Here is a 17,410-nt window from a genome sequence, read left to right on the forward strand (position 1 = left end):
GTCAATGTTGAATTACAGATTCAGTTGTTGCCGTGTTAAAACTCATTGAAGCCTTTTCTCTCACTCTGTTAGTCTCCTTTCTTCATCTTATCATCTGTCTCCCGTCTCTGTGCAGGAGCTGCCAGGTGGCTACGGCAGGGTAAAGCCTGACATCGTCACCTACGGTTCTGGTGTTCGGGGCTCAGGGATGAAGGAAGGGTGTCGCTCTCTGTCCGGCACCAGCGTGGCCTCTCCCGTGGTGGCTGGTGCCGTTACTCTCCTGGCCAGGTCAGTATAAACCGGACTATGTTGGCATTGAGTGAGTTGGGTTACGATGCAAGCTAGAAAGGCAAGAATCTTAAAACGTTGGCATTTTATTAGCTAGTTGTTCAATTGTGTATTTATCTATAGCCCATTTGTCTGATAATTTCAGCATTGCCCCTTACCGACAGTTCCTGAAGCTCATCATCTCTCCAGTCAGACATTTTTGTTGCCATCTTTTCAATTTAGGCGAGCCGCATAATAAAAACATCCTCATCATGCCCACTTTGCCGCTGTGAATACTCCACATAATGAGCGGCTGTATTTACACATTATTTACACCTGTATTTACACCTTTCATGTCGAGACATTGCATCACTCACACACATATTTACATGCAGTTTAAAAACCTGATTTTATTCGAGTTAAGGGCGTACTCCAGTTTCTTAAATGCCATGTAAACACCGTACCCTGGGTAAAATCTGAGTTTACCTACCCCGGTTTACAGACCTAGAGAACTCCTTTAGTAGATGATTTATCGTACTAACTTTGTGATCTTTCTAGTTTTCCTCTAGCACCATCATCAGATCATACGTTTAGATTTTCAACCTGATTCAGTCGTTGTGTTTTATGATTAGTTGTTGTGTATTATGATTTTTTTTATTGTGTTTTGTTGTGTTTTCACATTTGTTGTTGTGTTTTGTGATTTAGTGTCAGGTTTTATGATTTGTTGTTGTGTTTTTCTATCAATCAGCTTCTTCTGCTAAAGACACATGTTAGTTTCTGTACAAAAAGAATTCAGCTTCAGTACCTGGGTTTAGCCTAAGTTAGGGACATTATATTTGGCTCCTTTCGAGGAAATTCTCTTTGCCTCAGCCTCCATTTTCCAGCAAAGTCAAGGACCAGGGTCAGATACACAGCAGCAGTCCTGAAGCTGGGGAGAGTCTTGTCAGTCAGCAGGACTGATATTTGCGGTTTGCAGAGAGAGGTCTGACTAATAATTTAGAAAATCCAGCTCTATGGTCTGAAGGGGTTCCTGATATTTAAATGTTAAATATTTAAAATGTAAAGCAGACAAAATGTTCATATATTCTGCCGATCTAGTCATGAAAACACTTCCCTTGTAGCTTGGAGAGTCCCTGGAAACTGTGCTGAGTAGTTTTAGATAAAGTGTGTAGCGCTCTGAGGTTCTTCTGTGTTGGCTAAAGTGATGACAGTCCAAGTGCGGATGCTGTTACAGCTGACCGGCAGAGCAGTTTGACATCATGGTGTAATTATCTCTGGTTCTGTAATCCTTAACATGAGCAGGCAGTGAAATGGTTCCCACAGGAAGGAAGTGTGTCGCCGATTAATGTCGGGTATTATTCCCTGTCTGTCGATAACCCGCCTTTACATAGTGAAAGCCCTCTCGTTACACAGCTGTAACTGAGCCGATTTTGTGAGCTCATGTTGCCTGGTTAGACATCATACCACCCGAGCACCTCTCCCTTCTCCCAGGAGAATGACACACTCACTCACTCACGCATGCACAAATACCAGCCCATCCCTCCTCTTCCCCGCAGCACGGTTCTGAATAAGAAGCTGTGGAATCTGACTCCAGCCGACTAAAGGGGCCTTCACATGATAAGCTTTTTGCGCTGGGATTACCGCAAGGTTGGGAGCAGAGACCAGTAAAAGGCTAAATCACACGTTAGCTCGTAAACTGCCTATTCACAAACCTGGCTTGACTGCTTATACGTAAACCTCCAAGCATTACAGTGTTTCCCCTAAGTTTACAGCTGTTGGGGGGACTGTAACTTTAATCTGCATCTTCTCTGCATCAGTGTTAAACACAAAAGGTAATAATCAACTCTTAGAATGTTATAAAATCACATTGAACCGTGTTACCCGAAACCCTGCATTATGTTTTCTTCTGAGATCGTGATATGACTAATCCAGGAAACTCCAACAAACAGTACATTTTTCCTCCATCTTTCTAGCAGGCCTGATGTCGCTCTCTGGTTGCCTAGGCAACCTAAATGTCACACTCAAAGCTTCTTTCTCATTGGTTGCGCTTTTGAAAGGTCAGCGACAACAAGGTCAAAGTTCGACTGATTTGAACTTTGAGCGCAGCGACAGAGAGGCAAATCTGAGCACTGCTGCCTACTTCATAGGAAACGAATGGAACGACTGGCGCAAAGCGTTTTTACCACGTATCATACGTAGGGGCCTTCACAGATACAAACTAACCCAGCATGTCCTCTGTCCTCCTCCAGCACCGTCCTCAACAGGGAGTTGGTTAACCCAGCCTCCATGAAGCAGGCTCTGATCGCCTCGGCCCGCAGGCTGCCGGGGGTCAACATGTTTGAGCAGGGCCACGGGAAGCTTGACCTAATCAGAGCCTACCAGATCCTCAACAGCTACAGACCTCAGGCCAGGTACAGGATTCACCTCACTGACACCACTTCATGTTTTCAGCCACCTGTGTACACATGAAGACAGGCAGAGTCTGTTGGTCAGCTGCATGGATCTAACAGTATCTATAAATGTTGTCCTGCACATGTAAGCATATACATAACAATTGCATGACACTAAAGGAGATCAGCTGCCACAGCCTTCTCTCTTAGGAGGAATAGGATTGGCTCAAACTGACAGAATCGGAGTGCCTCACTTAAAATGTCTCCCTGAGTATCAACTACTCATCACCTGTAGTTTTGCAGTTTGACTGGCAAGTTTGCAGCCATCTCCTTCATGAAGGACAGAAGCTTTAGTCCGTTTTGAATCTTGGGCTACGTTCACACACTGCAGTTCCAAGTGACCTGAATCTGATTTTTTTCGCTTAAATGTGAACCACATCTGATTTACTTTTGACAGTATAAACAACACAAGTCCCATTGAATCTGACATTTCAGAATCAGAATTAGGCCACTTTTAAATGTACTACTGAATCAGATACGAATCAAATTTCTTTAATGTGCCCGAAATCTGAACAGCCAGGTCACATCTAATGTGACTTTGACATTATTCTGACCTGCGCTGCACTGTTTTGTAAATTAATGACAAATAAAGTTGATTGAAAAAAGTGTGCCACAGGCGGGAGCCAGGAACTGAATCTAAAACAAACATGGAGGACAGCAGTGAAGCAGGCGGCCAGTGGAGGAAGAGGGAAGTTTTAGACCTCATTAGTATTTGGGGGGACACTTCGGTGCAAGCTACACCTGAACGGTCTTACTGTAACTGATCTGTTCTTTGATAGCATTGGGAGAGAAATGTCCGAACGGGGCTATAGAAGGACTTGGTTGCAATGCCAACGTAAAGTGAAAAGCCTGAAGGCTAGGTTCAAAGAGGCTAAAGACTCGAACCAATGTAGCGGTCGCGGTCAGATTATGTGTCTGTTTTATGAAGAGCCCTACAACACCAGTGGCCGTTGACATGTACGCTATCGTAAACAGCATTGTGGCGTAATGTCGTCAATGATCAACTGCACATGCAATAAAGGGGTCCGGGGCGGCCGGTGGCACAGTGGTTAGAGCAGTCGCCCCATGTAAAGTGGCTGAAGGTCCTTGAGGCAGTGGCTGCAAGTTCAACTTCGACCTGCGGCCCTTTGCTGCATGTCCCCCCTCTCTCTCAGCCCATTTCCTGTCTGTCCTATGTAATGAATGCTTGAAAGCTGATAATCTTAAATAAATAAAGGGGTTCAGCACATATTCATAGAACTGGAGTTACATCCAGGTAATACTACATGTCCCCACAAGATTCAGACAGTAAACAGGAACACGGTGGGAGCTCCTCCAGTCCAGTTTAAACTGGCATTCACTAGTTCAGTATTTTCACCTTGGCTTGAGGACAAAGGGCTGGATGATCCTCTTGAAGATGTTGGAACGTATGAAGTGTTGGACCCTTTACAGCAGGGGGCGCACCTGATCCAACAAATCAACTGAGCGAAGGCGATTCAGGTGATTGAATAAGTCGAGTCAGGTGCGTTCTTGCTTGGTTGGAATGAAAACTTGCAGCCACAGCGGCCCTTTACTGGATCCGCTTGACATCCCTGTTTTACAGTCACTTTGAGACGCCACACTGGACATCGATCTCCTGCAACTCCCTGCTCGATTTATAGATATACAAAATGCTCCACACTGACAAGCTTTTTTGGCGGATATAAGGCTGGAATATGTTCCCTACCCACAGGAGAAGTTTTAGAAGAAGTTTTAAGATTAGGTGACGTAATAACCTACTTAAAACAATTTGATCTATTCCTGAAAACAAGAACTCGTCTGTGCCCTTCAACTTCAGAATTACAGTCAGCAGTGTGATGAATTGATTAAAAAATAGTTGTTAAGCCTCTTTATTGTTTAATTTACTGGAAAATACTGGAAAATCTGTTGGATAAGATGGATGTAACGAATGATTCAAAGACCAAGTTTTTATTAAATACATATAACTGTCCTTCATTTTGGCCTTGCCTAGACCCCAACAGCATACCTTTCTTAAACACATTTTTCATACCCATTTATTTACATATATATTGTATGATTGGGATTTGCTGGAAACCATTCATCTGAACTGATTCTTATACTTATCTTGTTGGTCAGGTCTTGCACAGTAGTGTAGAATGCAGTGTGCATGAATCATTTAGTCATGTTTCATTAATAAAAATAGTATCTTGGTTTCTATTTAGGTGTCTGTTTGTGTATGTGCTGTTTCGAGTGCTTTATCCATTACCAAACCTCAAAGAAATAGAATATTATCAAACTATTTGCATTCATTAGTTTCAGTCAAGAAATACTGACAGGGATATAGCGACCAACAAAACCACAGGTGGAATCATGCTATAAAGTCATTTTGTCTCCAGTTTTTTCTCTTGTTTGTCAGTTTCCTGTAACCTTGTTTCTGCATGTCTGCTGTTGTCTCCGTCAGAAAATACATAATAGGTTTGTTATCCAGTATTCTTTCGTGTCCTTGTCTCCTGGCAGTCTTTCTCCCAGCTACATCGACCTGACGGAGTGTCCCTACATGTGGCCGTACTGCTCTCAGCCCATCTACTATGGAGGGATGCCCACCATCGTCAATGTGACCATTCTCAACGGCATGGGTGTCACTGGCAGGATTGTGGACAAGGTGCACAAAGCAACACAAATCTTTTCTTTAAATGCTCCTCTACAAACAACACACGATCAAACAAACAACACTACTTCCTCGAGTTCTGACAAGTGAAAGATGAGTTCCAATCTTGACTGACCTGGTTTTGCGTCACTTTGAACTTGTTGTTCCTCTCTCCTGCTCAGCCCATCTGGCAGCCCTACCTCCCACAGAACGGCGACCACATCGACGTGGCTGTCTCTTATTCACCTGTGCTCTGGCCGTGGGCCGGCTACCTGGCGGTGTCCATCTCCGTTGCCAAGAAAGCGGCATCGTGGGAAGGGATCGCTCAAGGTCATGTGATGGTCACGGTGGCGTCGCCTGCAGAGAACGATGTGAGTCATTGCAGCAACACCCGAACTCTGTCTTCTAAGCAGATTTAACTTTTTCTGGAGCAGTGGTTCCAAAACACCAAAACAGGTCATATAACCTCCATCGACACCCATCATGTTCCAAATGCAGGGTGTGGCGCTCCATTTTATGGGGCGCAAATAACTTCATCAGCTAGTGGGTTTTTCCATAATAAAGGAATACAAAAAGACATTTACAAGCAATCTGATTTGAATTATTTGAATAGAAACAGTACTTTAGATTTTAAATCCCTTCAGAGAACCACAGTTATTATCATTAGGGGTGGGCAAAAAAATTGATTCATGTTAAAATCGCGATTCCCAACTTCTAAGATTTCTAAGATAATACTCTGACATGAAGGTAAACACTTTACTGTCATTCTGTCTCACTCTGCAGTCTAAAACTCTGACATGAAGGTAAACACTTTACTGTCATTCTGTCTCACTCTGCAGTCTAAAACTCTGACATGAAGGTAAACACTTTACTGTCATTCTGTCTCACTGCAGTCTAAAACTCTGACATGAAGGTAAACACTTTACTGTCATTCTGTCTCACTCTGCAGTCTAAAACTCTGACATGAAGGTAAACACTTTACTGTCATTCTGTCTCACTCTGCAGTCTAAAACTCTGACATGAAGGTAAACACTTTACTGTCATTCTGTCTCACTCTGCAGTCTAAAACTCTGACATGAAGGTAAACACTTTACTGTCATTCTGTCTCACTCTGCAGTCTAAAACTCTGACATGAAGGTAAACACTTTACTGTCATTCTCTCACTCTGCAGTCTAAAACTCTGACATGAAGGTAAACACTTTACTGTCGTTCTGTCTCACTCTGCAGTCTAAAACTCTGACATGAAGGTAAACACTTTACTGTCATTCTGTCTCACTCTGCAGTCTAAAACTCTGACATGAAGGTAAACACTTTACTGTCATTCTGTCTCACTCTGCAGTCTAAAACTCTGACATGAAGGTAAACACTTTACAGTCATTCTGTCTCACTGCAGTCTAAAACTCTGACATGAAGGTAAACACTTTACTGTCATTCTGTCTCACTCTGCAGTCTAAAACTCTGACATGAAGGTAAACACTTTACTGTCATTCTGTCTCACTCTGCAGTCTAAAACTCTGACATGAAGGTAAACACTTTACTGTCATTCTGTCTCACTCTGCAGTCTAAAACTCTACCTGCAGAGAGGAGATGAAGTATTAACTTTACACAAACACACCACCCCAAATACCAAATAAATATGGAAATAAGATTAATTGCATAATATTCAAAGAACTCTTCACTGTGGAATTTCATGATAAAAGGTCTTTCAAGATATACTTTAATATATGATATTGTATACAAACAATATAATAATACAAACAAAATACCAGTTTTGCAGTATTACTTTTACAATTTTATTTTTGAAATGGGCAGGATTCTTAGAAATAAAGCAGCTATTAGCCTACATATCAGTGTATCTATGTTAATATAATTTATTTTTAAAGTCATTGAGAATTGAGATGTATACAAAAAATTGTGGATGTTAAAGCATGACTAAATGACATTTGGTCATCGATTAACCTTAGCCAGTGTTTACATTATTGCAATCAGTTGATACCTTTATCAAAAAATAAAGTATAATCTCATGCTTTCATGCCAGAATTAGGACTGGAGTAGATCCTGAAGCATGGACCAATTCAAAAATGGATTTTGACTCGAGAACCATTTTGAATCGAATATTGATTCTGAATCGAACCGTCCGCATCCAAAGATTACCGCCCCTAGTATACATATGACCAATAATTCATTAATAATACACTTCCTGTACAGCTGAGGAGCCATGAGCAGGTTCTCATCTAATTCACTCACACACACAGATTACGAGGGAGGAGTTATTGTCCGTCTCTGCTCTGAATTGTCCGTGCGCTTCTAGTTACTACTAGAATGGACTCAACACAACAGAATGTTACCAGCCCAGCAGAAACACCGGCCATACGTGCTGCAGTAACAAAGGCAAAAAGACCAATTTAAACATGGATGTAGCAAAGTTCATGGGAGCTTCTACCCACTGCATCTTCAAATATCACCAAGTGTGATCTGTTTTTGTTATTTAGGTTGGTTTTGTCAAGTTTGCATTGTTGTTCAAAATTGAATTGATCCTTTTGTTTATCTAGTTAAACTATTTATCCATGACTTTTAGCTAACTCTTTTCCTTGCACTCTCAATGGCAATATGTTCTTTTAGGCCGGTGGGGGGTGTGTACTTCAGCTTACTGGTTATTACTTAATGTAAGATCCCCAACCTCTGTGCATGTGTGCATATTTATTTTTCTCTTTAAAACAAATACCTGGATTTAGTTTTTTAATCAAACTCTAATTTCAGTTTTTTTTTTTAATGACTTGAACTACTCCACACAATATTTCCATGCGCACCCCTCCTCAGTGATGACCCATTCATCTTCATGACCTTTCACCCCTGTGCAGTCTGAGGTGGGCGGTGAGCTGACCTCCACAGTCAAACTGCCCATCAAGGTGAAGATCGTGCCCACTCCCCCGCGCAGTAAGAGGGTGCTGTGGGACCAGTACCACAACCTGCGCTACCCACCCGGCTACTTTCCCAGAGACAACCTCCGCATGAAGAACGACCCTCTAGACTGGTGCGTGTGTTTAGATCCTTTCACTACACCTGTTGCCGATTTTTGGTTTAAAAAATATAACATTTTGACCTTAATCGGCTGAAGTGTGATTCTTTTCTTTTTCCAGGAATGGAGACCACATCCACACTAATTTCAGGGACATGTACCAGCACCTGAGGAGTATGGGATACTTTGTGGAGGTGCTCGGAGCGCCCATCACCTGCTTCGATGCCAGTCAGTATGGTAAGAGCACAGAGATTAAAAATGCATGACAGAATTAGACCACCACAGCTCCAGACAGGCTTTTCATCACAGTGCTGTGTGCTTAGGGTTGAGCAAAAGATAACAAGCTAATGTGTTTATGTGCTGTTGTGTCTCTGTAGGCACGTTGCTGATGGTGGATAGCGAAGAAGAGTATTTCCCTGAAGAGATCACGAAGCTGAGGAGAGACATCGACAACGGCCTGTCGCTCATCGTCTTCAGCGACTGGTACAACACCTCGGTCATGAGGAAGGTCAAGTTCTATGACGAAAACACCAGGTATTCTTATTAACGCTGATTATTGATACCTTGGCAATAACTCTGGCTAATGTTGAAGGCCATTAAATCTTAATTTCTCAGGTCTTACTACGAGAGACCCGGCCCTACATAAAGAAAAAGAGTAATAAACAAAGAATAAACAAAAGAAAATGTTCTGGCTAAATTAGAACAGTTGATGTTGCTTTACATGAGGTATTTCTGTATGTGTATGTGGACTTATCAATATTTGTAATCATGTCTAAAGTAAAATCATGTCTGGTGTTGTAAGCTCATGTTGCTAATACTGCCAAACCCATCTAATCAACTCACACAGTCCTGGTGAAGCAGGTCAGCTGAGTTTTGGATTGTTAAACTTCAAAGTCAAAAGTCAAAGTCAGCTTTATTGTCAATTCTTCACATGAACAAGACATACAAGGAATCAAAATTAAGTTTCTTCCTCTCCAATGCGTAGACTAGACAAGCCAAAGACAAGACACAATTAGTAAAGTGGCAAGACACAATGTTAAGTGGTGCAACATAAATTACTACTATACTAGAACTATAGCTATAGTAACAACAAAACAATACAATAGTAATAATAGTAAAAATAATTATAAAGTGCCGATGGTGGCATAACAGTGCAAAAACAATTGATAGCAGCAGGTCCATTTGTGCAGTTTGCAGAGTCATTTTTTGTGTGTCTGTTATGAGTTGAGGATGTCTCTTGGAGGGCGGATTTTTATCTTCCTGACGCCCCCTGGATCGGGCTGAGGGGAGAGACGGGAGAGAGTTCAGCAGCCCAACAGCCTGGTGGACAAAGCTGTTGTTGAGTCTAGTGGTGCTGGAGCAGAGGCTCCTGTACCTCTTTCCAGAGGGCAGGAGGCTGAACAGTTTGTGTGTGGGATGGCTTGGATCACTCACTATTATGACCGCTTTCTGGGTGAGGCGGGTGGTGTACAAGTCTCTGAGGAATGGGAGTGGGGCACCAATGATTTCCCCACTGTATTCACTACACACGCTGCAGGACTCTTCTGTTGTACTCAGTGCAGCTCCCGCCCCATACAGTCATACAGCTGGAAATGATGATCTCAATGGTGCTCTGTAGAATGTCGTCAGGATGGGTGGTTGGAACCTAATAATTGTGTCACGAATATTTAAAGTTATAGAGGAATACTTCAGATTCAGAGACTCTAATTAAGGTTGACATATGCAACTGTATATGTACTGACAAGATCAAAACATCGACTACAGGGGGCTGAGTGGAGGAGCAGCTTGTTACTACAATGAGTACTGTAGTTGGGGTATGCTTTCTAAAAGAAAGAAAACAAGCCTGAAAGGTTCAATATGTAGAATTTTGATTAAAATCTATATATTTTGTCTGAATTATTATTTTTTAAATTTGATGGGTTTAACAATGACTCTGTCCTGTTCTGTTTCCATTGTAGCAGCCAATAGTGTTGGGCGTTGCTGGTTGCCAGGGTTGTCTGTTGTTGCTACAGAAACAAGAATCATGTTGAGTTGAGAGCTAGCTAATGGATTACACAGCACTCACAGAAAGACTTCCAGTTGACGACTGGCTAACTTTAAATACTGTTGTAAATTAATAGATTAGTCCAAATTACTCATTACCCTGTATGATTCATCACTGACATGGAGCAGGCTGATCACTGAAACACTCTGCAACGAACCTGGCAACCCGACCAACTGCTGGAATTATTTTTTGTTGTTGCGACTACGATCTTGAGACACTAGACATTCAACCTTTAAGGTGGTGCAGAGCAAAACTCTGAGGAGCTGCTTGTCACTAAAATGTTGGTGAGCATGGACTGTTTTTGTTGTGGTAGAAAGCAAAGACACAGACTTGGGTCTTGAGGAGTTGTAGCATCATTCACCAACAGATTAACTAGACACACACTGCACTGCTGCTTTCACAAACTCCGACACGGAGTATAGAAGCAGCCTGACCAGAAATGACAACTGGATGTTTGGAAATTGTGTGCCACACACACTGGCAATATAAAAGCAGTTCATCTGATGCAACCCAACTTTTTATTTTCTTCGGTTTTTGGGGTGAGCAGTGAGTGGACTGAGGCGAATTATGAAATTCTTACTGCTCCACAGCGCTCACATGCTCTGGCCAAGGCCCACGAGACAATGCACAAGGCAGATAGCCGCAATAGTGCTGCTCCCTCCCACCAATCAAACATTCATTTTCATGTTCAAATGTCTGTCTTTTTATTTTACAAAGCAAATATACGTATATTAGACCTGATTCTATTTGTTGACAGCCCTGGTGTCCTTTCCCTCCGTTTTTAAAGAGCTTACCTCAGGCGCTTCATCGTCTTCTACTGATTGCCAGACAAACTGCCTTGTGTCGGTAACAGTCTGCTGTGTCACTGTCGGGCTCCCTCTCTGCAGTGTTGGACTCTATCTATGCCTCCTCATTCTGTAATAGATGTAATATATCTCAACCCACAGATACACAGCTCCAAATTCATCCTAACTCCTTGCAGCTCCATTCCTATCCCATCCCAGCTGTTTCACGATATCCACAGGATTAAAAGTCTCGGATTCAGTTTAATCTCATTTTTATGGATGGGAAAATATTCTGCTGAGTAATTCAGTTTTAGTTGAACGCCTATGGTGTCTTTCAAATGTGTTCATTCCCTTCCTGAAGCGTTTTCACTCAAACATGTACTGCTATTGTAAAGTGTTTTTCCTGCAGTTATCTTGCGCCAGTTGGATTTATTTCTGTGAAAATCTTTTTTTTTTTTTTCTTTTCCTTAATCCACCCTGTGTTTGTGGCAGATGTCAAATTGAAAGTAATGCTTAGTTTGCAATAGTGGCTGATTTGGCTGTTTTAGTACAGTATTTCCTGTTGGATGTGAATGATGGCTGAAAACAATGGCCAAACTCTTCAATAGGCAGCAACATATACAATATTGTTTGCAGCAAAGAGCACTACAGTCAGGGAGCCCCTATTAACTGCAAATCCTTCTTACTAACAGTTCTAACTTTGAACAACAATGAATAACCCACGACTCTCTTTAACAGAGCCAAACACCATGACAGACAACACAAACTATTTTTTTTTTAAATTTGATTTATTTGGGTTGGCATGAAGGGTTCCCTACAATAATTCAACAATATTTATCAAGATGGAAGAATATACATATACAGTATATATATACATACACACACATACATAAAAAAATCAAATCAATTTGAACATGATGAATAGAAATAAAAAAATTAAAAAATATAATTATAATAATTAAAATAAATATATATATATATATATATATATATATATATATATATATATATATATATATATATATATATATATATATATATATATATATATATATATATATATATATATATATATATATATATATATATAGCTATATATATATATATATATATATATATATATATATATATATATATATATATATATATATATATATATATATATATATATATATGCTATATATATATATATATATATATATATATATATATATATATATATATATATATATATATATATATAGCATATAAAGAGAATCACACATACCGCCCAGCTCTATTTGATTGTTAGGTGTTTGGATCTGTATTTGTCCTGCCTGTATGAATGCTTTTACACAGAGTTTTCTTGGTGTAACCTGCAGGCAGTGGTGGATGCCAGACACAGGGGGTGCTAACGTACCAGCTCTGAACGACCTGATCTCAGTCTGGGGGATGGCTTTCAGTGATGGGCTGTACGAGGGAGACTTCACCTTGGCTGATCATGACAGTAAGACACACACACCCCGACTCACTCTCCATTTGCATTATTCCTCTGGTCACCTTAAGTATTACTTGATTCACACATTTGTTTTGTAAAATGAAAATATATTCTTTCTCCTTCCAAGTGTACTATGCCTCAGGCTGCAGCATCGCCCGTTTCCCAGAAGATGGAATAGTGATTGCTAAGAATCTAAAGGACCAAGGTACCAGCGCCTGTCTTAAAGTATCAGACCCAGCTTAGTGTAGCACAGTGCTGGCCAGCAGCCATGCAGGCTTACAGGCAGGCTTTTTAATCTGCACACACTGTGTGTGTTCTTTTCACAGGTCTGGAAGTGTTAAAGCAGGAGACAGCGGTGGTGGAGGGAGTTCCCATCCTGGGACTGTACCAAACCCCGTCTGACGGTGGAGGTCGCATCGCTCTCTACGGTGATTCTAACTGTATAGACGACAGCCACAGACAAAAAGGTAACCTCTCCTCAGCGTGTGCTCATGTGTGTGTCCTTTTGCACTTTTGACTTCCAACAAAGAGCATGGCTGTGCAGATAGAGTAACATTTGCTGTGTCTAATTTCTCAGACTGTTTCTGGCTGCTCGACGCTCTCCTTCAGTACACTTCCTACAGTATGACCCCTCCCAGCCTCAGCCACTCCCACAGCAGGGTAGCACCGCCCACGGGCACCGAGCGCCCACTGCCACAGAGACTGGAAGGTGAGGAAGGAAATGTTTCCCCTGTACATAAACAGGCATGACAGTCTTTAAGCACCTGAACTATTTTATATTCCTCATATGTGTGCAGCCTTGGAACTCTGCAATCATAATTATTATTATTATTATTAAGATATATTCTTTCCATTCTTCCAGGCAACCATCTCTACCGCTACTCTAAAGTTCTAGAGGCTCACCTGGGAGACCCTAAGCCCCGCCCACTACCAGCCTGCCCCCACCTGTCTTGGGCAAAGCCACAGCCACTCAATGAGACAGCACCCAGGTAGGTTTGATGAAACACTGATTAAAGGGGAATATCTGTCATTTTTGAACCTGGACACCCTTTACTCATGTATTTGTGACTAATGGGAACAAGAGTTTTTGAAATTGGTATTGAACAAGAAGTTAGGGGCATTTGCTAAATCTGACCCGGCACACTCAACAGTGGGTTCCACTGTAAGAAAAAGTTAAGACAAGAATATGAAAATGTTCTTGCATGATGCCCATTGCTTTTATTAGAAATCTTTCTCGGTGATTCAGTGGTCCGAGCAGGCGCCCCATATGCTGAGGCTAAAAGTCTTTGCCATATCAGCCCCGGGTTCAAATCCAACCCGAGAGGGTTGTAAACATTTTAAATTTGACTGAGTCAACTCGATCTGCCAGACTTGCCCACTACAGCTTTAATAGTTTGAAAGGCTGTAATTAATTGTGTCTATATTTGTGATTCTAAATAATCATTTGCACAGCTCTTGTCAGACATCTGTTGTTTGGTGTTGTGACGTCTTTGTCCTTCTGATGGAGTTTGAATGTCTGTATGTGGTGCTTGTTTTGACCATGACGCCTTTCTCTGCAAACTTCCCAGTAATTCTATTTCTTGACATGTCTGAAAGAGATTATATGAAGTAATCTTGTTTGTGCTCTCCGCCATAGTCAACATTTGAGTTACTTTGCCTTCAGTCACAGCAGTACACAGAGGGAGAGGCATGTCTCCCGGTGGGTGGGCAACACATTCCAGTGAAACAAAGCATTGAATCATTCTCGGGGTTCTAACAAGGATTTTCTTTTATTCTGGCAGCGAACAGTCTTTTTTTTCCAACCTGTCAGCAGAGTGAATCAGGTGTAAAAACATATCAGATTAATTTATCCAGACATTCTTAACTCTATCACTATTTCACTGGTAATGGTGCAGCTCATGCATTACTTTTTAACAGCCTCACCTTTTCTGTCCCATTACGGCGGGCTTTACACACACACTGCCACTTGTGACTCTGCCAGCCCATACCGCCGTCAAACCAGAGGCCAAATTCCCTTCTTGGCATCAATTTTCTTTCCTCCATGGCGTCAGCAGAATCAAAGTAAAAGCTAATCACTCTTGTGAAGTAAAACCTTGTGACGGACTCAACGTATGCACATATTTCACTGTATACATTACTCTGTCTCACCCTTTCTTGCTCTCCCTGTTGTGTTCTCAGTAACCTGTGGAAGCACCAGAAGCTTCTCTCAGTGGATCTGGACAAAGTGGCTCTGCCTAACGTGAGGGCTTACCGTCCCCAGGTCAGACCTCTGTCACCTGGAGAGAGCGGGGCCTGGGACATGCCTGGAGGTAATACACCGTTCAAAGTTATTACTTTAGGCAATCTGACCTGGGATTCGTTATAGAGCATCTCCGTTTGTGTAAGAATTTTGTCCACAGCAATGGACAAACTTTAAACCTTCAACTTAACTTAGTTAAGTGCTCCGTTTTCCTCAGAACTAACGTTACCAACAAAAACAGGACACACAGCATTTGTTTAAAATAAACTGCACAAAGGAATCTGTGATAACATCACAAGGTGTCTGCCAAGCAACACCAGAGCCAAAACAATTGCATTGTTGTACTAGACAACAAGTTTTAATCTCACCTTCCATTAAACACATATTTTCCTTTCTTTTGATATTCATATAAACAACAAACAATTAGATCGAGCAACTCAGACTGGCTCTACAGTCACAGGATCCTCAGTTAGCAACAGGGCTGCCGGTAGCAGCCAGGCTACAGCCCATGCAAAGCACAACTGCAAGAATCCCAGTTTGAACCAGAAACCCTGATCTCAGTGCTCTGATAAAAACAGAGTAAAACACTCAGTCTGGTAAAGACAGAGTGAAACACTCAGTATGGTAAAGACAGAGTGCTCAGCCTGCAAGATCAACAATTACATTGTCTAGGGCACAGGTTCTCAAACTGTGGTGGTACTCTGGTGGTACTCAAACTCTCTCTGTCGGTACTTGAAGGAAGGAGGTCTGAAAACACTGACATGTCAGTTCTGTGGCTGTGGCTGAAGACCGTCAACAGTAAATAATCTTTTGATTTGGAATAAACCCTCCTGTCTGTAGCTGAATAGTGTCGTCCTACGCTGCTGTATTTGAACATCGCTGTTAGTGGTGGTACTTGAGAGAGCTTGATATTTTTTTAAGAGGTATGTCATGTACAATGTTTGAGAACCACTGGTCTAGGGCTTTTACTGTGAAAGGTTAAAACAGAAGGAGTGGATCTGTTGTTTTATAATTCTCGTGTCTTTATTCACGGTGCGAAAGCTCAGGAAAATCACCCTTGTTTTGGGTAAAAAATGCCGCTTTTTGGGTGCATAGTATTCTGTGAAAATTATGCATGACAAAAACAACAGTTTATAAAATATATACATGGATGTGAAGAAAGAAAGGGCCTTAAGAATAAAGACGTTGAAGGTGGTTACTGAGGGAGTCTCTAATGTGACCTGTGCTGTGATCCCCCCAGGGATAATGCCCGGTCGCTACAACCAGGAAGTGGGCCAGACCATCCCCGTGTTCGCCTTCCTGGGAGCGATGGTCGTCCTGTCCTTCTTCGTGGTCCAGCTCACAAAGGCCAAGAGCAAACCCAAGCGCAGGAAGCCGCGCATCAAACGGCCCACGTACCTCCAGCAGCAGCAGCAGACGACGACGGGGAAAAACCCCACAGTTTGACAGCAACCCTGAACTGCTGCCGGAGATCTGGGTTCACCTCCAAAAGTGAGACGCAGCTCAACGGACAACTTGCGTTGAGCAGCGACATTGGAGGTGTGGAACGACATGGAGTCGAACGAACCATTGAGGCAGACGTCTGACTCTTAAACTCAAGCCCGACAGACGCCGGCGTACTACGACTCCAGCCGTCTCCTGGACACCGATTCGGTTTCTGTGCCTCTTGTCTGTTCAAGAATGTCTGTGGGTGTTTGTGTGTGTTTGTGGACTAATGAACAGTATTGGACAGTGTCACACACATGATGTAAAACGCACAGTATACACCTGGCCCTGAAATAGGCCTGTTTGAGACAGACGTGTTGTCTACATTTCCCTCTCTCTTCTTTGACCAAACTCTCTTTAAAGATGGAATGTCTGACTTTTCTATTTATTGAATTTGTTCCCACCCTAACACACATAGTCAGAAGTACAAGAGATTTCAGCTCACACACAAAACACACTGTATGCACTTTAAGAATAAAGCAGTTGGCATACACGCAGACAGAAACCCCCCCAACACACATGCAATCACCCAGACATTTCCAACACATGGACCATCGGATGATCAAGTCTCCTCCTGTGTCACCATCCACTGTTTTGTAAGTCCTGCCTGTATCTCTTTCAAATGAGTCTTTTCATTGTTTTTTATATTTTGTATAATGAATGAACTCTGACCAGGCATCATGTTGATCCTCCTTCAGGATCTCATGGTCAACAAGGTAGCATTGACAGACTCTTTCAAATATATCTCATCAAATAAAAAGCATAATCAGAGTGATCTGCTTGGTTATTGTTGTTGCTTTTGGAAATGCGTTGGTTCTGGGTTTGCGTTTGAACTTGTTTCTAACTAGTGCATTGCCCGTAGAAAGCAAGTATTCATATGGAAAAGTTGTAGCCAAATGAGCCTATACATGCCTAACTGCCACACACTGTGACAGACATGGACACACATTGAGACACACACAAACACAGTTAATCTAAGAAAAAGACAAAAACATTGACTAAACATGGTCAGACATATAGACACAACAAAAAAATGTAA

General features: G+C 41.9%; 1 protein-coding gene across 1 annotated transcript in view; it reads left to right on the forward strand.

The window, feature by feature from the left end:
• The window catches only part of mbtps1 (membrane-bound transcription factor peptidase, site 1), a 39,891-nt gene extending 22,766 nt beyond the window's left edge, over window positions 1-17,125 (forward strand). The window contains exons 10-23 of the mRNA XM_083916009.1: window positions 116-267; window positions 2,496-2,657; window positions 5,193-5,337; window positions 5,505-5,693; window positions 8,184-8,356; window positions 8,463-8,578; window positions 8,719-8,875; window positions 12,532-12,656; window positions 12,775-12,852; window positions 12,974-13,114; window positions 13,225-13,356; window positions 13,510-13,636; window positions 14,826-14,956; window positions 16,127-17,125. Coding sequence (XP_083772135.1) covers window positions 116-267; window positions 2,496-2,657; window positions 5,193-5,337; window positions 5,505-5,693; window positions 8,184-8,356; window positions 8,463-8,578; window positions 8,719-8,875; window positions 12,532-12,656; window positions 12,775-12,852; window positions 12,974-13,114; window positions 13,225-13,356; window positions 13,510-13,636; window positions 14,826-14,956; window positions 16,127-16,332 — 2,034 coding nt within the window. The 3' untranslated portion in view covers window positions 16,333-17,125. The remainder of the gene's footprint in view (window positions 1-115; window positions 268-2,495; window positions 2,658-5,192; window positions 5,338-5,504; window positions 5,694-8,183; window positions 8,357-8,462; window positions 8,579-8,718; window positions 8,876-12,531; window positions 12,657-12,774; window positions 12,853-12,973; window positions 13,115-13,224; window positions 13,357-13,509; window positions 13,637-14,825; window positions 14,957-16,126) is intronic.
• The last annotated feature ends 285 nt before the right edge of the window (window positions 17,126-17,410 follow it).

This window comes from Echiichthys vipera, assembly GCF_963691815.1.
Source record: "Echiichthys vipera genome assembly, chromosome: 7".
NCBI classification, from domain to species: domain Eukaryota; kingdom Metazoa; phylum Chordata; class Actinopteri; order Perciformes; family Trachinidae; genus Echiichthys; species Echiichthys vipera.